This window comes from Bombina bombina, chromosome 3, assembly GCF_027579735.1.
Source record: "Bombina bombina isolate aBomBom1 chromosome 3, aBomBom1.pri, whole genome shotgun sequence".
Classification (NCBI taxonomy): Eukaryota; Metazoa; Chordata; class Amphibia; order Anura; family Bombinatoridae; genus Bombina; species Bombina bombina.
This window is the reverse complement of record NC_069501.1, coordinates 1042022824-1042046187: the sequence shown is the minus strand read 5'-3', so window position 1 is coordinate 1042046187 and position 23364 is coordinate 1042022824. Positions and strand designations below refer to the sequence as shown.

General features: G+C 36.2%; 1 protein-coding gene across 1 annotated transcript in view; it reads right to left on the bottom strand.

The window, feature by feature from the left end:
- Nucleotides 1–23364, bottom strand: part of RAPGEF3 (Rap guanine nucleotide exchange factor 3) — a 379471-nt gene that overhangs the window by 30609 nt on the left and 325498 nt on the right. The window contains exons 19-22 of the mRNA XM_053708263.1: nt 22916–23041; nt 19366–19547; nt 16046–16136; nt 4765–4815 (exon numbers count right to left, since the gene is read on the bottom strand). Of these exons, the coding sequence (XP_053564238.1) occupies nt 4765–4815; nt 16046–16136; nt 19366–19547; nt 22916–23041 (450 nt within the window). The remainder of the gene's footprint in view (nt 1–4764; nt 4816–16045; nt 16137–19365; nt 19548–22915; nt 23042–23364) is intronic.

The following is a 23364-nucleotide window of genomic DNA, read 5'->3' as shown; positions in this document are numbered from 1 at the left end:
GTGTACCAGGTCTGGTTTGAGAGTGCAGTCTATTTCTGTGTTTTGTATGTGTCTAGGGAAATTACAAAAGGCCTGTATCACCCTAGTTTGTATCTAAGTCTGTTTGGTTGATGGCATGCATTGTGTGGTTGTAGGTTAGGGAATCCAGGGAGGAAGAGACCTTGATATGTTCCTGGGCTATCAACATTTAGCCAAATACTGTAATTAGCTCTTCCATTTTGCTTTTAATCTAGATGTGTGTTTGCAAGAAATGGCCACAGATTACATTATAGAGATATATTTGTACACATGGCCTAGATGCATTAAACTTCACTTAATCTCTATTGTATAGTCCGTCGGCATTGGGCAGGATAGAAATTATGTATTTAATAAGTGATATCCCATACCACTAGTAAGTTCTGCAGTAAACAAGAGAAAACACACTAAATAAACACAAATCAAAAACAAATTATTGGGAGCCGATGTCAGAAAGATTGTGATAAAAGAATATATTAGTGGTAAAGTAAGAACTGAAAAAAAAAAAAAAGTAAAGTAATGGGCACTGCCATGATGCAATCTTGGCCAAACACGGATGAGGCCAATTAGAGAGAACTATCATTGGGTCATTAGAGTGCAAAAACAATAATTTTAAGTGTTAAGATTGGAGTCCGCACAATTTTTAACATGAATTGGAAAGCCCACAATTCAATTTCAAGAAAAGGGGACAAAATAAATAAAGTATATTGTAAAGTTTATTTCTTAATATAATTGAACATATGTTAGAATCTCAAGATGCTTAATGACCCTTTAAATCACCAGTAAATACAGTAGATTTGCATAATCAACAAATGCATGATAAAAAGACAATGCAATCGCACTTAGGCCTCTATTTATCAAGCTGTCAACCGCAAATACGCTGGAATTCCGCAGCGTATTTGTGGTGAGCCTGATTCGCCTTAGTTATCAAACCCTACAGACCGGCAAAAGTAGAATATAGTGACGTAGCATACGATCCGCTGGACTCAGTCCAGCACAGATTGATGCTTACGTCACTACAGATGTTCCGAACGCAAGTTCGGCACTATCTGACTACTTTTGCTAGTTATCAAATAACTAGCAGGTACGCTCGCCACTATTCCGGCCCAGCGTACCTGGTTTTCAATTCGCCGCCCTGGAAGTGGCGGATGCCATAGGAATCAATGGGAGTCTGACAGCAGCGAAAGCTCATGTTCGCTGCTGCCCGATATCCCATTGATTTCTATGGTAAATGTCTACACCTAACACCCTAACATGTCCCCCGAGTCTAAACACCACTAATCTGCCCCCCCTACACCGCTGCCACCTACATTATACTTATTAACCCCTAAACCGCCGCTCCCGGACCCCGCAGCAACTAAATAAATTGTTTAACCCCTAAACCGCCGCTCCCGGACCCCGCCGCAACTAAATACAATTATTAACCCTTAAACCGCCGCTCCCGGAGCCCACCGCCACCTACATTATACATATTAACCCCTAATATGCCGCCCCTACATTATATTTATTAACCCTTAATCTGCCCCCCCTACACCGCCGCCACTATAATAAACATATGAACCCCTAAACAAAAGTCTAACCCTAAACCTAACACCCACTAACTTAAATATAATTTAAATAAATCTAAATAAATACTCCTATCATTAACTAAATTATTACTATTTAAAACTAAATACTTACCTATAAAATAAACCCTAAGATAGCTACAATATAACTAATAGTTACATTGTAGCTAGCTTAGGGTTTATTTTTATTTTACATGCAACTTTGTATTTATTTTAACTAGGTACAATAGTTGTTAAATAGTAATTAACTATTTAATAACTACCTAGTTAAAATAAATACAAAAGTACCTGTAAAATAAAACCTAACCTAAGTTACAATTACACCTAACACTACACTATCATTAAATTAATTACCTAAATTAAAATAAATAATTACAATTAAATAAAATTAACTAAAGTACAAAAAAAACAAACACTAAATTACAGAAAATAATAAAATAATTACAAGAATTTTAAACTAATAACACCTAATCTAATCCCCCTAATAAATTAAAAAAGCCCCCTAATAAAATAAAAAAGCCCCCCAAAATAATAAAAAGCCCTACCCTATACTAAATTACAAATAGCCCTTAAAAGGACTTTTTGCGGGGCATTGCCTCAAAGTAATCAGCTCTTTTACCTGTAAAAAAAATTACAATACCCCCCCAACATTAAAATCCACCACCCACACACCCAACCCTACTCTAAAACCCACCCAATCCCCACTTAAAAAACCTAACACTAACCCCTTGAAGATCACCCTACCTTGAGACGTCTTCACTCAACCGCGCAGAAGTGGTCCTCCAGACGGGCAGAAGTCTTCATCCAAGCCGGCCAGAAGAGGTCCTCCAGACGGGCAGAAGTCTTCATCCAGGCGGCATCTTCTATTTTCATCCATCCGGAGCTGAATGGGTCCATCTTCAAGACATCCGACACGGAGCATTCTTCCAGGCCGACGACTACCCGACGAATGAATATTCCTTTAAATGACGTCATGCAAGATGGCGTCCCTTGAATTCCAATTGGCTGATAGAATTCTATCAGCCAATCGGAATTAAGGTAGGAAAAATCCTATTGGCTGATGCAATCAGCCAATAGGATTGAACTTCAATCCTATTGGCTGATACAATCAGCCAATAGGATTGAACTTCAATCCTATTGGCTGATACAATCAGCCAATAGGATTGAGCTCACATTCTATTGGCTGATTGGAACAGCCAATAGAATGCGAGCTCAATCCTATTGGCTGATTTTTCCTACCTTAATTCCGATTGGCTGATAGAATTCTATCAGTCAATCGGAATTCAAGGGACGCCATCTTGGAAGACATCATTTAAAGGAATATTCATTCGTCGGGTAGTCGTCAGCCTGGAAGGATGCTCCGCGTCGGATGTCTTGAAGATGGACCTGCTCCGCTCCGGATGGATGAAGATAGAAGATGCCACCTGGATGAAGACTTCTGCCCGTCTGGAGGACCTCTTCTGGCCGGCTTGGATGAAGACTTCTGCCCGTCTGGAGGACCACTTCTGCCCGGTTGGGTGAAGACATCTCAAGTTAGGGTGATCTTCAAGGGGTTAGTGTTAGGTTTTTTTAAGGGGGGATTGGGTGGGTTTTAGAGTAGGGTTGGGTGTGTGGGTGGTGGGTTTTAATGTTGGGGGGTATTGTAATTTTTTTACAGGTAAAAGAGCTGATTACTTTGGGGCAATGCCCCGCAAAAAGCCCTTTTAAGGGTTATTTGTAATTTAGTTTAGGGTAGGGCTTTTTATTATTTTGGGGGGCTTTTTTATTTTATATGGGGGATAAGATTAGGTGTAATTAGTTTAAAATTCTTGTAATTATTTTATTATTTTTTGTAATTTAGTTTTTGTTTTTTTTGTACTTTAGTTAATTTTATTTAATTGTAATTAATTTATTTTAATTTAGGTAATTTATTTAATTGTAGTGTAGTGTTAGGTGTTAGTGTAACTTAGGTTAGGTTTTATTTTACAGGTAAATTTGTCTTTATTTTAACTAGGTAGTTATTAAATAGTTAATAACTATTTAATAACTATTCTACCTAGTTAAAATAAATACAAACTTCCCTGTAAAATAAAAATAAACCCTAAGCTAGATACAATGTAACTATTAGTTATATTGTAGCTAGCTTAGGGTTTATTTTATAGGTAAGTATTTAGTTTTAAATAGGAATAATTTAGTTAATTATAGGAATATTTATTTAGATTTATTTAAATTATATTTAAGTTAGTGGGTGTTAGGTTTTGGGTTAGACTTCGGTTTAGGGGTTAATATGTTTATTATAGTGGCGGCAGTGTAGGGGGGGCTGATTAGGGGTTAATAAATATAATGTAGGTGGCAGTGGGCTCCGGGAGCGGCGGTTTAGGGGTTAATACATTTATTAGAGTTGCGGCGGGGTCCGGGAGTGGTGGTTTAGGGGTTAATAACTTTATTTAGTTGCGGGGGGCTCCGGGAGCGGCGGTTTAGGGGGTAAAACAGTATAGTATAGTGTGGGTGCTTAGTGACAGGGTAGCAAGAAAGCTGTAAAAAAGCCGAAGAGCAGCCGAAGCTTTTTGACAGCTTTTTTGATAATTTTGGAGAACGTATTCAGGTCCGCGGCGGCGATGTTAGGCAAACTTAGGCGAGCGTATTGGTGCCGTTGAATGCAAGAAAGTCGACGGCTTGATAAATAGAGGCCTTAGTCTGAACTTCAAAAGCGTAGTAGATTTTTTTCTGACAAATTTTAAAGTTATATCTATTTCCACTCTCCACTCCTCCTGTACCATGTGACAGTCATCAACCAATCACAAATGCATATTCTGTGAATTCTTGCACATGCTCAGTAGGAGCTGGTGACTCAAAAAGTGTAAATATAAAATGAATATGCACATTTAGTTAATGGAAAGTTTTTTAAAATTGCGTGCTTTATCTGAATCATTAAAGTTTCATTTTGACTTAAGTGTCCCCGTAAGTGCTGCTTAGAGTTTAGCAGTTCTGCCAAAGAGCACTGAAGTGATTTCATAAGTTAGTCTTAATTTATACAACTTGCCTCACGCAGCAAATACAAAACATTAGTACAGTGAATTGTGGCAACAGGTCTCCATGACAAAATACAAATACAAAACAGTGTACATTAGGAACCATTTCATGAAACAGATACATGGTAAAAAAAATATACACATGTGAGTAGTTACAATGAAAATGTACTTACCATAAGTCTCTCAAAGATGGAATAGAGCTTCCTGGTTTTATTTGGCAGCCTCTAAAAAAACAATGCAGGTTCTGATTTGTATTTGCAGCTTTAGTTAAAAAGATGCATTTAAATTCATTAAGAGAGACTGCTTAAAGGTATATGAAACCCAAGTTTTTTCTTTTATGATTCAGATAGAGCATGCAATTTTAAGCAACTTTCTATTTTACTCCTATTATCAATTTTTATTTGTTCGCTTTGTATCTTTATTTGAAAAGCAGGAATGTAAGCTTCAGAGCCGCCCATTTTTGGTTCAGCATCTGGGTAGTGCTTGCTGATTGGTGGCTAAATGTAGAAAAATTGATAATAGGAGTAAATTAGAAAGTTGCTTAAAATTGAATGCTCTATCTGAATCATGAAAGAAAAAATGTGGGTTTAATATCCCTTTAAAGGGACATGAAACCCCAACATTTTATTTAATGTGTCAGAAAGAGCATGCAATTTTAAACAACTTTCTTATTTAATTCTATTATCAAATTTGCTTTGTTTTCTTGTATACTTTGTTGAAAAGCTAACTAGGTAGGCTTGGGAGCTAGCTGCTGATTGTGGTTGCACATATTTGCCTCTTGTCATTGGCTTACAGATGTGTTCAGCTAGCTCCCAGTAGTGCATTACAGGTCCTTCAATAAAGGATGCCAAGAGAATTAAGCAAAATGGATAATAGAAGTAAATTAGAAAGTTGTTTAAAATCTATCTGAATCCTGAAATGAAATATTTAGATATAGTCCTTTTTAGGTCTTTCTAGTGGATATTTTTTAATAGGTAAATCATTACATTTAATACAAAAAGATGCAACATGAAGTGGGAAATATAGGCTTATAAAATGTGTTTTGGTGTCAGATTATTAAAAACCAAGTTTTACAGAAACTGTGAAGTATTTAATGTCCCATTGCTCAAATGTCCTTAGAACAATGTGGTTGTATAGAACAAAGGCAAAGTTGGTTATGTTTTGAGTTTTACAGTTTAAAGACATGCCCTTTAAAACGAAAACAACATTTTATCATATTCCAAGAGATGTAAAAATGTATTCTGGGCAAAGAGTTCAATTATTACCATACCTGGGGCTCCATTACATATGCGGCGTCGCCGCAAATGCCGGCGACACCGTTTTTTGCACATTTTTGGTATCCTATATACAGCGCCGCACATAAATGCCCGTCGGACGTAGTTTTTTTTACCCATAGACTAACATATAAAAGACGCGCAATTTGGTATCCAATATCCAGCGCAAGGACTTACGTAGCGAAAATGGAGAAATCTTATTCCATTTTCACCTCGCCATAAAAAACAGCCGTAGCAAGCCTTGTGCTGAGTATTGGAGCCCCGTTACACCCTAAAATGCCTGCAAAAAAAAAACCTAACGCATGCGCAATGTCTATCTACCTATCAACCGCAATCCCCCACCACAATAACTAATAAAACATTGTATTAACCCCTAAACCGCCATAGCCCACAACGCAATAAACCTATTCTAGTATTAACCCCTAAACTGCCACAGCCCACATAGCCTATAAAATGTATTTACCCCTATCCTGCCCCCCTTCACCGTCGCCACTGTAATAAAGTGATTAACCCCTAAACCTAACCCTAACACCCCCTAACTTAATTATTATTTAAATAAATCTAAATAATATTACTATTATTAACTAAAGTATTCCTATTTAAAACTAAATACTTACCTATAAAATAAACCCTAAGATAGCTACAAAATAATTAATAATTACATTGTAGCTATTTTAGGATTTATTTTTATTTTACAGGCAATTTTGTATTTATTTTAACTAGGTACAATAGCTATTAAATAGTTAATAAGTATTTAATAGCTACCTAGTTAAAATAATTACAAAATTACCTGTAAAATAAATCCTAACCTAAGTTACAAATACACCTAACACTACACTATCATTAAATTAATTAAATAAATTAACTACAATTATCTAAAATTATCTAAAATTAAATAAACTAAACTATATTACAAAATCAAACAAACACTAAATTACAAAAAAATTAAAAAAATTACAAGAAGTTTAAACTAATTACACCTAATCTAAGCCCCCTAATAAAATAAAAAAGTCCCCCAAAATAATAAAATGCCCTGCCCTATACTAAATTACAAATAGCCGTTAAAAGGGCCTTTTGCGGGGCATTGCCCCAAAGTAATCAGCTCTTTTACCTGTAAAAAAAAAAAATCCCCCCCCCAACATTACAACCCACCACCCACACACCCCTACTCTAAAACCCACCCGATCCCCCCTTAAAAAAACCTAACACTACCCCATTGAAGATCACCCTACCTTGAGCCGTCTTCACCCAGCCGGGCCGAAGTCTTCATCCGATGGGGCAGAAGAGGACATCCAGACTGGCAGAAGTCTTCATCCTATCCGGGCAGAAGAGGACATCCAGACCGGCAGAAGTCTTCATCCTATCCGGGCAGAAGAGGACATTCGGACCGGCAGATGTCTTCATCCAAGCGGCATCTTCTATCTTCATCCATCCGACGAGGAGCGGCTCCATCTTGAAAACCTCCGGCGCGGAGCATCCTTCCAGCACGACGGACTAACGACAAATGACGGTTCCTTTAAATGACATCATCCAAGATGGTGTCCCTCGAATTCCGATTGGCTGATAGGATCAGCCAATCGAAATTAAGGTAGGAAAAATCCGATTGGCTGATTTAATCAGCCAATCAGATTGAAGTTCAATCCAATTGGCTGATTGCATCAGCCAATAGAATGCGAGGTCAATTCTATTGGCTGATCCAATCAGCCAATTGGATTGAACTTCAATCCGATTGGCTGATTAAATCAGCCAATCAGATTTTTCCTACCTTAATTCTGATTAATTCTAGAATCCTATCAGCCAATCGGAATTCTAGGGACGCCATCTTGGATGACGTCATTTAAAGGAACCGTCATTCGTCGTTAGTCCGTCGTGCTGGAAGGATGCTCCGCGCCAGAGGTCTTCAAGATGGAGTCGCTCCTCGTCGGATGGATGAAGATAGAAGATGCCGCTTGGATGAAGACGTCTGCCGGTCCGGATGTCCTCTTCAGCCCGGATAGGATGAAGACTTTTGCCAATCTGGATGTCCTCTTCTGCCCCATCGGATGAAGACTTCGGCCCAGCTGGGTGAAGATGGCTCAAGGTAGGGTGATCTTCAATGGGGTAGTGTTAGTTTTTTTTTAAGGGGGGATCGGGTGGGTTTTAGAGTAGGGGTGTGTGGGTGGTGGGTTGTAATGTTGGGGGGGGATTGTTCTTTTCTTTTAAGGGCTATTTGTAATTTAGTATAGGGTAGGTCATTTTATTATTTTGGGGGGCTTTTTTATTTTATTAGGGGGCTTAGATTAGGTGTAATTAATTTAAACTTCTTGTAATTTTTTTTATTTTTCTTTCATGTAATTAGCAAGAGTCCATGAGCTAGTGACGTATGGGATATACATTCCTACCAGGAGGGGCAAAGTTTCCCAAACCTTAAAATGCCTATAAATACACCCCTCACCACACCCACAATTCAGTTTTACAAACTTTACCTCCCATGGAGGTGGTGAAGTAAGTTTGTGCTAGATTCTACGTTGATATGCGCTTCGCAGAAGGCTGGAGCCCGGTTTTCCTCTCAGAGTGCAGTGAATGTCAGAGGGATGTGAAGAGAGTATTGCCTATTTGAATTCAATGGTCTCCTACGGGATCTATTTCATAGGTTCTCTGTTATCTGTCGTAGAGATTCATCTCTTACCTCCCTTTTCAGATCGACGATATACTCTTTTATACCATTACCTCTACTGATTCTCGTTTCAGTACTGGTTTGGCTATCTACTATATGTAGATGAGTGTCTTAGGGTAAGTAAGTCTTATTTTATTATGACACTCTAAGCTATGGTTGGGCACTTTCTATGTAAAGTTCTAAATATATGTCTTTAAACTTATATTTGCCATGATTCAGGATAATCAGTATTCCTTTAATATTCAGACTGTCAGTTTCATTATTTGGGATAATGCATTTTAATTAAATTTATTTTTCTTTACCTTGAAAATTTTCAATTGATCATTTTTCCCTGTGTGCTGTTAGGCTCGCGGGGGCAGAAAATGTTTCTTTTTATTGCGTCATTCTTGGCGCAGACTTTTTTGGCGCAAAAATGTTGTCATTTCCGGCGCCGTAGTTGATGCCGGAAGTTGTATTCTGTTAATACGTCATTTTTGACGCATGTGTATTCAGACATTTTTTTGCGCCAAAAAATGTGGGCGTCGGTTCTGGCGTCAGAGGATGTGGCGTCATACTTACAAATATATGGGCGTTGTGTTTAGCGCCAATAATGTGGGCGTCATATTTGGCGCCAAAAAATGTGGGCGTATTTTTTGTTTCACTTTTTTTCCTCACATTATTTAAACCTCACTTTTTTATTGCTTCTGGTTTCTAGAAGCTTATTATTTTGTATTCTTTTCCCATTCCTGAAACTGTCATTTAAGGAATTTGATAATTTTGCTTTAAATATTGTTTTTTTCTATTACATATTGCAAGATTTCACTGTTCCTGTTTCAAAACAATTTAAGAGGATTCCTGTTGACTGAGTTCAGTCCTACCAAAGCTAAGTTCATTTATTTTAAATGTTATGAATGTTTATCTTTAGCTATGGTTTGTAATAAGTTATCATGATAAACTTTTACATGCAGAATCCATTAGTATTTATGCTTTATATATTGCCATTCTTTTTACATCTTATGTACAAGAAATATTTAGAAGATTTATAAGAAATATTTTTCTGATTCTATTTTAAAGGCTTTGTCTGACATTGTGCCTTCTAATAAAATTTTTAGGTCTTTTTCAAACTTCTTTTTTAATTATTGAAGTTTCAAATGACTAACAACATACTAATTTATCCTTCTCTGATGATGTTTTTTCTCATTCAGAATTTTCTTCATCAGATATTGACACTAACAAATCTACTTTTTTATTTTTATTTTTTATTAAAGTACATTTGTTCTTTGTTGAAAAGGTGTTGATTATTTTGGATATTAAGGTAACTAGTTCTTTTTCAAGACTAGCTAACACTATTTCTCCTTATTTATTCTTCTGTGTTTTCAGAGGTTTTTTTTCCAATTCCTCATACTAGGGAATGGAATAGGCTGAGAATTTTCTTCTTCAAAGGTTTTAAACTATATTCTTTGCCGGCAGTTAAATTCAATTTGGAGGGTTCTCCAATTTGTTGGGGCTATCTCTACTCCTACTAATTATGCTATTGTTTCTATAGCAAAATAGTATTTATTTTCCTTTAGATGGTTGTATCTTATTTATGGAAAATTATTTAGTTTCAGGTACTTTTCTTGGACCTGTGATTTATTTGGATGTTGCAATTGCTTCATTTTTTCTGTTTACTTTAAGATCAAGTATCAGATTATGATTTATTTTAGCATTGTTAAAGGGACAAAATTTACTAGACTAGGTGCTGTTGCATTTGTCTTGTTGTTTTGCATTTATTGATTATGCAAGTCCACTGTATTGACTGGTCCTTTAACTGGACTATCATGCTAATAATTTCATTTTTGTCTTCATTTTATTGAATATTTTCGCAAATGAGGTTTAATCTATGTCTTTAGCTGTTTTAGCTAGAAGAATTTTGTGATTTCTAAAAATCCATATTTCTTTTGTTCTAAGATAATCAATTATTTGTTTTATAATTGGATTCAATTCTTAACTGTTACTCTGGGCTTCAAGATTGAGTTCTAAAACTTTAAGCTTATACTAGTTTGGTTGTTCTTATTAAGGAACAAATTCCTGAATTCTTTCCCAAGTAACATGTTTTTAATTGGAAATAATTTTTCAGTTCGAAATCAGCTCCCTAAAATTGCGATGTACGTGCTGTATTCCAGCTTGGCTGGCAAGGGGCAGGTTAAGACTTTTTTGAAATGTATTTGGTTCTATTCGGTCCAAATTTCTTTGATTTTATTCCAGTAAGGCTAACACTTTCTTTAAGTGTGTTTCTGTCCTATATATTTTGGGTACTGTTGAAGCATGGCTGATCACCCGTGGGGTTCAAGCGCTGCTCAGACCTGGAATCTTCTGGGGTATTTCTTCCAGTTCCATTTTTAGGAACTGGGTTTTGGAGTTTTATTCAAACTATTCTGCCTTTTTTTTGGTCAGTGATAGCATTATTTGTTTTCATTAGATACAATAAATGCATATTTTCATTTTTCTGTTTTCATTCAGATTATTTTCTGAGGATGCGGAATCTCATATGATTCCCTTTGTTCTTACAGGACATAGTTAGAGGATCTTTTTTTCAAAAGCTCTTGATTCCTCACACAAGGGTCACCTTTTTTAGGTTTCCAGATAGTTTGTGTCACTGTCTTTGTCTCTATCAGACAAGGGACAATTTTATTGGGTTCCGTCTGTTGGTACCTTTAGTCTCTATTATTTCCTTCAGTTGCTATATATGCATAGAAGTTTTAGGTCTTATGGCCACAGCATTGGATTAAATTTCCTTTGCTCATTTTCAATAGAAAGAACCTTTCCAGTCTTTTATGCTGAATTATGGTGCAGGGATTCTAGGATTTCGCATTTTAAATCTTCGAATCCTAATATTTATCTCTCTTGATTTGGTGGTTAAGATCACCATCATTTAGTTCTACAGGTCTCTTCGTTTCTTTCAACCTGGACCATGATCTCTACAGATGTGAGTCTTTTTGGTTGGGAGGCTGTCTGAGGATCTCTGTCAGCACAAGGGGTTTGGAAATCTCAGGAGGCGAGATTACCATTTGATATTTTAGAACTCCGTGCTTTCTCAGAGTTTTTCAGTTAGTTTCTTTTTGAAGAAGAGACGTTTATTGTTTTTAAGACAATATCACAACTATGGTGTATGTCAATCATCAGGGTAGGACTATCAGTCCTTAGGCTGTGACAGAAGTGTCTCGGATATTAGCTTGGGCTAAATCCAGCTCCTATCTAAATTCTGTTTTTTTCCCAGGTATAGATATTTGGGAAGCGGATTATCTCTGTTAATCAAGCTTTACTTCCGGGAGAATGGTCTCTCTTACCCAGATATGTTTTTCAATTTTTCAGATGTCAGCATTTCTAGAAATAGATCTGTTGGCATCTCATCTGAATAAAGAACTTCCCAGGGGCCTATTCAGGTCCGGGGATCTTCAGGCGGAAGAAGTGTATGCATTGACATTTCTTTGGAATTATCTTTTTGCCTATTTCTTTCCGCCTCTAGTTCTTCTTCCAAAGTGATTTCCAAATTCTTATGGAGTATTTGTTATGCTGGTGGCTCCAGCATGGCCTCTCAGGTTTTGGTATGCGGATCTCATTCGGATGGCCAGTTGCCAATCTTGGACACTTCCGTTTAAACTAGACCTTCTTTCTCAAGGCCCATTTTTTCCATCAGGATCTCAAATCATTAAATTTGAAGGGATGGAGATTGAACGCTTGATTTTTAGTCATAGAGGTTTCTCTGACTCATTGATTAATACTATGTTTCAGGCTCGTAAATCTGTCTCTAGAAAGATTTATTATTGAGTCTGGAAGACCTACTTTTCTTGGCATTCTTTTAAAATTCATAGAATTTTATTATTTTTTCAGGTTGGTTTGGATAAGGTTTTGTCTTCAGTTCTTTGTTAGGACAAATCTCTACTCTTTCTGTTCTTTTTTCACAGAAAGATTGCTAATCATCCTGATATTCATTGTTTTGTACAGGCTTTGGTCCGTATCAATCCTGTCATTAATTCAGTCTCTCCTCTTTGGAGTCTCAATTTGGTGCTGAGGGCTTTGCAGGCTCCTCCGTTTGAAACTATGCATTTTCTGAACATTAAATTACTTTCTTGGAAAAGTATTGTTCCTTTTGGTTATTTCTTCTGCTAGAAGAATTTTTGCTCTTTTTTGTGAATATCTTTTTCTGATTTTTCATCAGGATAAGGCAGTGTTACTTCCTGATATTCATCATTTTGTTCAGGTTTTGATTTGTATCAAACCTGTCATTAAGCCAATTTATCCTCCTTGGAGTCTTAATTGGGTTCTGAAGGTTTTTCAGGCTCTTCTATTTGAGCATATGCTTCCTCTGGACATTAATTACTTTCATGGAAAGTATTGTTCTTTTTGGACATCTCTTCAGCTAGAACAGTTTTTGAATTATCTGTTCTTTCTTGTGAATCTCTTTTTTCTGATTTTTTTCATCAGGATAAGGTGGTTTTTGCTGTCCTCATTTCAATTCTTACCTAAAGTTGTAAATTCTAACAAACATTAGGGAGGAATTATTGTTTTCCTAAGACTTCTTTGGTGAGATTCTTACTTTCTTTGGATATGGTAAGAGTTGTTGTAATTCTATGTTGAAGCTATTCAGATTTCAGATAGACTTCTAGTCTATTTTTTTATCTTTTCTGGTTTTAGGAAGGTCAAAAGCTTGCTTAAACTTTTGATTCATCATGCTTATTTGGAGTCGGGTGGATTCCCGCCTCGGAGGATTACGGCTCATTCTACTAGGTAAGTTTCTACTTCCTGGGCTTTTTAAGAATGAAGCTTCTGTTGATCAGATTTGCAAATCAATGACTTGGTCTTCTTTGCATACTTTTACTATGTTCTACCATTTTGATGTTTTCTCTTCTTTAGAAGCAGTTTTGGTAGAATGGTACTTCAGGCAGCTGTCTCAGTTTGATTCTTCTGCTTATAATTTCAGTTTTTTCATTATAAAAATTGAAACTTTTTTGATTTGGGTAGTGGATTAATTTTTCAGCGGAATTGGCTGTCTTTATTTTATCCCTCCCTCTCTAGTGACTCTTGCGTGGAAGTTCCACATCTTGGGTATTTATTATCCCATACGTCACTAGCTCATGGACTCTTGCTAATTACATGAAAGAAAACATAATTTATGTAAGAACTTACCTGATAAATTCATTTCTTTCATATTAGCAAGAGTCCATGAGGCCCACCCTTTTTTGTGGTGGTTATGATTTTTTTGTATAAAGCACAATTATTCCAATTCCTTATTTTTTTTATGCTTTCGCTCCTTTCTTATCACCCAACTTCTTGGCTATTCGTTAAACTGAATTGTGGGTGTGGTGAGGGGTGTATTTATAGGCATTTTAAGGTTTGGGAAACTTTGCCCCTCCTGGTAGGAATGTATATCCCATACATCACTAGCTCATGGACTCTTGCTAATATGAAAGAAATGAATTTATCAGGTAAGTTCTTACATAAATTATGTTTTTGTAATTTAGTGGGGGGTTTTTGTACTATAGTTTAGCTTATTTAATTGTATTTAATTTGAGATAATTGTAGTTAATTTATTTAATTAATTTAATGATAGTGTAGCGTTAGGTGTATTTGTAACTTAGGTTAGGATTTATTTTACAGGTAATTTTGTAATTATTTTAACTAGGTAGCTATTAAATAGTTATTAACTATTTAATAGCTATTGTACCTAGTTAAAATAAATACAAAGTTGCCTGTAAAATAAAAATAAATCCTAAAATAGCTACAATGTAATTATTAATTATATTGTAGCTATCTTAGGGTTTATTTTATAGTTAAGTATTTAGTTTTAAATAGGAATACTTTAGTTATTAATAGTAATATTATTTAGATTTATTTATAACTTTATTATAGTGGCGGCGACGTTGACAGCGGCAGATTAGGGGTTAATAGATTTAATAGGCTATGTGGGCTATGGCAGTTTAGGGGTTAATACTAGAATAGGTTTATTGCGGTGTGGGATAGAAAACTACGCCGTATATCAGATCGCGCCCCTGGCTTTTATTTAAAAATATGAAGTAAAAAAAAAAAGTTGCAAAAAATTTACTTAACAATTTAGGGCTAAATTACAAGTGGCGTGCTAACTGTGCGTGAGCTATATCGTCTTTTTTCGTCTTTTTGCGCGGGATGGAAATACTACAAGTTGAAAGTAAAAGCGATTGTGAGAGCACAAGCGCATTTTACGCTCTTTGAGTAAATCTGACTGATTAAAAATTATTATAGATACTTTAAAAAAAATCTAAATAATCCATAGAATATATATATATATATATATCTCCAAAAGTCCACTCTACAGGTTTACCCTCCTAAGGACATCTGCCTGGGTGCATAGATAAAATGAATAATCCACAAAGCAAATGCACTCTCAAATTTGAATCTTGTTCTATCCAAAGACCTGAGAGTGCATTTGCTTTGTGGATTTTATATATATATATATATATATATATATATATATATATATATATATATATATAATTTTACAGTGTCAATAATCATTTTTAATAATTATACATTTTTTAAATATTTTATATTTAATATTTCAAGAAGCGCTTTGAGATTTGTAATTCTTCATGTGCGCTAAACTGACACTGCGTTAGACCTAAACCACAAACCACAAATCGCATTGTGCATATTTTACATTCCAATGTTCTTCACATAGAATTTTTTAAAATTGTTATTATTAAATATATATATATATATACACACACACATACATACATACAGTATGTGTATATATATCTTATAATGTTAATGTCAAATTGATATCTTTACCTATATATCTATAGGAATAGATATATAGGGATACATATATATATATATATATATATATATATATATATTTACAATAAAAAATGTTTTTCTGTATGTGAAGAACATTGGAATGTAAAATATGAATAACTCCTGACAGGTTAGCGTGAGAACGTTAACGTTAAGTGTTAGTTTTTTTCTTCTAAGCTCTCCTTTGAAGTCTATGGGGAGAATACATTAACAAGGTTGCAAGTCCTTTGGCTAGTACGTAAACCTTTTACTTTCAACTTCTAATATGAGTGCTATTTAACTTGCGCTAAAAAAATACTTCCAGCAAAGTTTATGCTCTGGCAAAGCACTAAATAGCTACATTTTATTTAAACAAATGCAAGTATTATGTTAGAACAAGGGATGTTTCACTGAAAGTTATTTGATGCTTTAATGTTTGAAATATAAAGAAAGTTCATTAAATAAAGTCATTTACATGAAGTGTTAATAACTCTAACTCAAGTTTTACAGCTGGAAAAAAATCCCCTTTTTTTAAACAGTATTTTTTTTTCTCCCATATTAAAACTTCTGTTGAGTTTTAAACGTGTTGTATATAGATAAAGATATGGAAGTGTGGATGGAGTTTTGAATATTTTTTAGAAGATAACAAGAATAAAATGTTATTCTTCACTTAAATGTTCTCACTTTAGTAAATAAGTAACGTAAGAAGGTTAGAATCTTACTTTATTTTATCTGTATACTGTTTCTCACCTGCCAGGTCCTGGACAAACGGCTGACTGCTGTATTACTGAGGCCAAACATCACAGCAAAGAACGAATTCAAATTTTTCTGTTCCTTTAGACTGAAACCAAACACCAGAGAGTATAAATCTTTAGTTTGTAAAATCTTATTGGGTGAAGTAGCAAAACATTCTAAAAACTAACCCTGTACATAAAGAATTATAGGGACGGTTGTAGGTGAGCGCTTTAGAGGGGAGGAATAGCAAAGTCCATAAGATAACAAACTGCCAATTAAGTAGAGGCATGTGCTGAGGTAAGGCTTGTGAATCCTGCCATGTGCTTTACCAAATCCACAGTTTTCAGACTTCAATTACAGGAAAGAGAGACAACATACGTAATATAAGAATATTGGGAAGTTGCTTTATTACGCATTTTATATTACCATCTCAAAGTGTTTGCTGTCCCTTTAATTTAAGTTTAGGTGTACCACGGTATTTTACAGGTAGGGCCTTTACTTTTTATTTCTTATTTTAGTTTCGTGTAACGTGTGATTTTTATATCACTGATAAAGAATATGGGATATAATCAAATCACTATTATAAGCATCAGTCTTGCTATCAAGTGTTTCAAACATAAATCAGAGAGGGATTGCCTGGTATTTCGGGGCTGGACTGTACTGTGAAGTCAGGATCAGACTGATATGCTTCAGGAACGTTCTTCTCTGTGAAAAGCACATGTTGAGCAAAAAGAGGCTGCTTCTTGGGTGGTAACTAGCCTTAGAACAAGATATTATGCTATTGTTTGTTCCCAGGTTGAGCGCTTCTCTCTTTTTATTTATGCAAATTATGACACTTGGGGAAGTCTCCCTAAGTGTGATGCGGGAATCCAGATGTGGCCCCGTTGCTCAGTGTGCCTAGAGGGATATGGCTGCACCTCACTGACGAGGCCCACAATAGGCCGAAACGAATGTTTGGGGTTTTGCTGTTTCTCTCGTTCAGAGAGGGATTGCCTGGTATTTCGGGGCTGGACTGTACTGTGAAGTCAGATCAGACTGATAAGCTTCAGGAAAGTTCTTCTCTATGAAAGGCACATCTTGAGCAAAAATAGGCTGCTTCTTGGGTGGTAACTAGCCATAGAACAAGCTGTTATGCTATTGTTCGTTATCAGGTTGAGCGTTTCTCTCTTTTTTATTTATGCAAATTATGACACTTAGGGAAGTCTTCCCTAAGTGTGATGCGGGAATCCAGATGTGGACCCGTGGCTCAGTGTGCCTAGAGGGATATGGCTGCACCTCACTGACGAGGCCCACACTAGGCTGAAACGTATGTCTGGGGTTTTGCTGTTTCTCTCGTTCAGAGAGGGATTGCCTGGTATTTCGGGACTGTACTGTACTGTGAAGTCAGGATAAGACTGATATGCTTCAGGAAAGTTCTTCTCTGTGAAAGGCACATGTTGAGCAAAAAGAGGCTGCTTCTTGGGTGGTAACTAACCATAGAACAAGCTATTATGCTATTGTTCATTCCCAGGTTGTGCACTTCTCTCTTTTTATCTATCAAGTGTTTCATACATGATTAAAAAGTTAGCTGTTAACTGTTAACATTATAGAGACCTACAGTATCTCTTTTTTCAAACTTGACTGCATAACAATTTTTTTTTTCTGTGAAGACAAAGAAAAACTTTTGTCCTTGGGGTAAAGGGTTAAAGAGACATGGGGTAGATTTACCGTTTGTCGAGCGGACATCATTCGCAATAGCATACGCTGTCTGCATTTATCATTGCACAAGTATTCCTAGTGAAATGCTTGTGCAATGCCGCCCCCTGCTCACTGGTGGCCAATCAGCCGCTAGCAGGGGGTGTCAATCATCCCGATCAGATCAGGATGATTTCAGTCCACCACCTAAAGGGTGGCGGAGAAGTTAAGGAGCGGGTGAGCCTGAAACGATGGGCGTAGAAAGCAGTATCCGCTGCTTAATAAATCTACCCCAAAAACCTTAAACATTTTCTTTCAAGATTCAGATACAGCATACAATTTTACACAACTTTCCAATTAACTTGTTATATTTGCTTTGTTCCTTTGGTATCCTTTGTTGAAAAGTGTACATAGGCTCAGGAGTAGCAATGCATTAATAAGAGCTAACTGTTGATTGGTGACTGCACATAAAAGCCTCTTGTGATTGGTTCTCCTGATGTGCTCAGTTTATATCCAATAGTGCTTTTCAGCTACTTTAACATAGGATACCAAGAGAATAAAGCAAATTAGATAATAGAAATAACTTGGAAAGTTGTTTAAAACTGTATCATGAAAGAAAAAATGTGGGTTTCATGTCCATTTAAAGTGAATGTGATATGGGCGAAAGGCACTAAATATGCTATGAAAGAATCAAGTTATTTTATAGCAGCCAGGTAGTGTTATAAGTAAGAAATTACGCATTTCTTTACTCTTAATAATTGTCACTACCTATAATGCACCATTACTAAGCAGTAAAATGCCATCACTGTTAGTGAATTTGTTATTCGAAATACAGCTGTACAAAGGGGTCAATACATAGAATAAATAAATACATTTTTTTTTTTTAAATGACTGTCACATGTATTTTAGGTAGCAGCATTTGCATGCCTTAAAGGGACAGTCAAGTCAAAATTAAATTTTCGTGATTCAGATAGGGCATGCAATTTTAAACAACTTTCCCATTTACTTTTATCATCAACTTTGCTTTGTTCTCTTGGCATTCTTTGTTGAAAACTAAACCTAGGTAGGCTCATATGATAAATTCTTAGCCCTTGAAAGCCACCTCTTATATCAGTGCATTTTGTCAGTTTTTCACAGCTGGACAGAGCTAGTTCATGTCTGCCATATAGATAACTTTAAGACATTGTGATAAGGGGGCAGTCAGCAGAGGCTTAGATACAAGGTAATCACAGAGGTAAAAAGTATATTTTTTAGGGTATGCAATACTGGGAAATGGGTAATAAAGGGATTATTTATCTTTTTAAACAATAAAAATTCTGGAGTAGACTCTCCCTTTAAATATATTAAAGTGATTGCAGTAATAACTAAACAATGTCTGACTGAACTGAGTCAAATAATCCTACTGTAGATGATGCCTTCTATATTTAGTAGTGGAATGGCTGGTGAGCTTCTAGCCCAGGCTCATATAAGCGAGATTTTGTCTTATTCTATATTGATATTATGTAAAGTTGCTACAAACTGAGGACCCTTCCCTGGAAGAGGTTGTGGTCTTACCTACTACAAAAAATAATATTTATTGCTAAGCTTTGTAGAGAAATGCAAAAAACAAACAAGGAAGGATATTCTAATATGTCAGGTACTCATATACATAGCTAACGTACTTAGCTGCTAACTTAATGAACTTCCTCAGAAGCTGGGCTCTCCGTTCATCCTGATTGCACAGGCACACTTCTGTAACTACCCAAAACTGCACTTCATTAAAATGTTTCATAAACCTTTCCAAGTTAGCAGTTGTTGTATTTCGGAACTTCTGCTTCCCAAATGTGTGATAAAGCAGTTCCACCTAAAAAAATAAATAAATAAAACATCATTGTGTGATTTGGGCAAACATAATAGAGTTGCATTCTACTAAGGGCCCATTTTGGAGGCCTTATAAAAAGAAATGTCTAGGCAGAGAGATACAGGTATGAATTGCAATGTGTCAAAACTGAGAAGTGAATGTCAGTCCAGAAACTGATCCAGGCACTGAGAGGGAAAGAATAGACTGCCAGAACCTCTAGACAGCCTCGGGATGTTACCCACCAGCAGCTTGTAGATGAAGTTTAGAGATTCTGAAGAACAGATAGTACCAGGTACAGCATACCAGAGTTGTCTAAAAGAGTTGTCAGACACCAACATCATACATGGCATTCAGAATTTAAAAGGGAGTCAGGTTATGAGGCTTATTTTGACAACATGATATCATTAAAACTGCACCCAGGATATTCAAGATGAGACCAATTCAGGGAACTGGAAAGGGGTTGTGAATTGCCTTAAATAGTGCCAGAATAGAGTGAAATGATGTGAAAATTATGATGTGGAAAATACACCAATAAAGATCCGAAATGTCATTCTCATCAAGCAATGATGAAAATGACTATCAACTAGACATGCAAATCATATACTGCATAGAAAAGCATGACACAAACAATATGACAGTGCCCATACCAAATGTGAAAGTGACCACAGCAGTAACCAATGGTACTAACACAGTGATCATGTGGGAGTGAAATCTTACAATCTGTTATGGTGTATTACAGTGAGATCTTCTGTAATAAAAAAGAATGGCAGAACTACATTATAACTTTGAATTATGGTTGATATATAATACTAATGATACAGGGAGTGCAGAATTATTAGGCAAGTTGTATTTTTGAGGATTAATTTTATTATTGAACAACAACCATGTTCTCAATGAACCCAAAAAACTCATTAATATCAAAGCTGAATAGTTTTGGAAGTAGTTTTTAGTTTGTTTTTAGTTATAGCTATTTTAGGGGGATATCTGTGTGTGTGTAGGTGACTATTACTGTGCATAATTATTAGGCAACTTAACAAAAAACAAATATATACCCATTTCAATTATTTATTTTTACCAGTGAAACCAATATAACATCTCAACATTCACAAATATACATTTCTGACATTCAAAAACAAAACAAAAACAAATCAGTGACCAATATAGCCACCTTTCTTTGCAAGGACACTCAAAAGCCTGCCATCCATGGATTCTGTCAGTGTTTTGATCTGTTCACCATCAACATTGCGTGTAGCAGCAACCACAGCCTCCCAGACACTGTTCAGAGAGGTGTACTGTTTTCACTCCTGGTAAATCTCACATTTGATGATGGAACACAGGTTCTCAATGGGGTTCAGATCAGGTGAACAAGGAGGCCATGTCATTAGATTTTCTTCTTTTATACCCTTTCTTGCCAGCCACGCTGTGGAGTACTTGGACGCGTGTGATGGAGCATTGTCCTGCATGAAAATCATGTTTTTCTTGAAGGATGCAGACTTCTTCCTGTACCACTGCTTCAAGAAGGTGTCTTCCAGAAACTGGCAGTAGGACTGGGAGTTGAGCTTGACTCCATCCTCAAACCGAAAAGGCCCCACAAGCTCATCTTTGATGATACCAGCCCAAACAAGTACTCCACCTCCACCTTGCTGCGTCTGAGTCAGACTGGAGCTCTCTGCCCTTTACCAATCCAGCCACGGGCCCATCCATCTGACCCATCAAGACTCACTCTCATTTCATCAGTCCATAACACCTTAGAAATATCAGTCTTGAGATATTTCTTGGCCCAGTCTTGACGTTTCAGCTTGTGTGTCTTGTTCAGTGGTGGTCGTCTTTCAGCCTTTCTTACCTTGGCCATGTCTCTGAGTATTGCACACCTTGTGCTTTTGGGCACTCCAGTGATGTTGCAGCTCTGAAATATGGCCAAACTGGTGGCAAGTGGCATCTTGGCAGCTGCACGCTTGACTTTTCTCAGTTCATGGGCAGTTATTTTGCGCCTTGGTTTTTCCACACGCTTCTTGCGACCCTGTTGACTATTTTGAATGAAACGCTTGATTGTTCGATGATCACGCATCAGAAGCTTTGCAATTTTAAGAGTGCTGCATCCCTCTGCAAGATATCTCACTATTTTTGACTTTTCTGAGCCTGTCAAGTCCTTCTTTTGACCCATTTTGCCAAAGGAAAGGAAGTTGCCTAATAATTATGCACACCTGATATAGGGTGTTGATGTCATTAGACCACACCCCTTCTCATTACAGAGATGCACATCACCTAATATGCTTAATTGGTAGTAGGCTTTTGAGCCTATACAGCTTGGAGTAAGACAACATGCATAAAGAGGATGATGTGGTCAAAATACTCATTTGCCTAATAATTCTGCACTCCCTGTATTTATAGTATGCCTGAATAAATATTACAATGGCAAAAAAGGGTAGCAAAACTTTTACTACAGTATTTTTTTCATAATGTATTAAAAGTAATGCAGTACTAATAAGCAAAGAGACAACTCTTACCAAAAATGTGTTGGCTTCTTCCAGTCATTGTTACATACATTTTTGGCAATCATTCTCTATTTGCTGATAGATGGTTTTAAAGAAAAGCTTTGTAAACTATAATTACAATTTCATCTCAGACAACATAACCTACTCTTGGCATGTACAAATGCTTGGGAACAAACTCATTAATAAGATTTGATACATTTTGCCACAATAGAACATTTAAAAACAATAAGACACAGTTTAGGCATATATGTCCTGGAGAGATGTACAGAAATGTGCCTCCCTTAAAGTGAATGTAAATTTTGATGATAAAGTGCCAACAGTGTCTGATTTAACGCCGTTATTGGAGGAAGCGGGAATCCTCATTTTAGACCCAGGAAGAGGCTTTGCGACGGGCAGAGGAAGCAATGCAGCGACTGTCAAGATTAATAGGTATTTTAACAGGAGTGAAATGTAAATTTTGATGAATTAAAGTGCCCTTGTTTTTAATCAAATTTTTAAAAACCGGGCACTTTATCATCAAAATTTACATTCACTTTAAAAACACTTATCCCAAAGAAGAAATTTATGGTACAATATCTGAAAAAAGGGGGGCGCAACAAATGTTGCAATTCCTGACCCTCTATACAATAACTATGATATTAAACTTGTTTAATATCATGGTTATTGCTATAGAGAGTCAGGAATGGCAACATTTGTTGTGTCCCCATTTTTCGGATATTGTGACATTTAAAAACAAGCCTGATTCTAAATTAATTGATTTTATTCACTTTTAGATCTTTTAGATGCTGCTTGGTGGGGAAGATATATATCCCCTTTCTCCAAAAATGATTTGATAAGTAACAGTGTTTATTAGGTTAGGAGATTTTTGTGTAATACCTGATGAATACTCTTAAATAAGTTCCAATCGTTGTCAGTCATCTGATTTGCAAGGTCTTTTGAGCTGATAAGATCCAGGATTTCATAGCTACTACTGTTTGGTCCCATTTGCTCAGGAAGAGGACTCTAAGCGGAGAAAGAAAGATATTCAGTCCCATAAATCTGTGGCACTGTTGCATTTCTTCTTAGGTGTATCCAGTTAAACTCATTGAACACAATTTAATACATTAAAAACCCTCTTACAATTTGTTTTGAGACTAGCGATATGGGGATTCAGAAAGGAGCTCTTGTTTTGCCAATAGTTGACCTTACTATTCATTGTGAATCAAGGCCACCAAAATATTTGTAATAGTAGGCAGATGATTATTGAAAGAAAATGTGTTTGACAGCCTAAGCCAATAAAATTGCCAGTTATGAGCTAATATCTTGTCTGTATCAAACTTGTGATG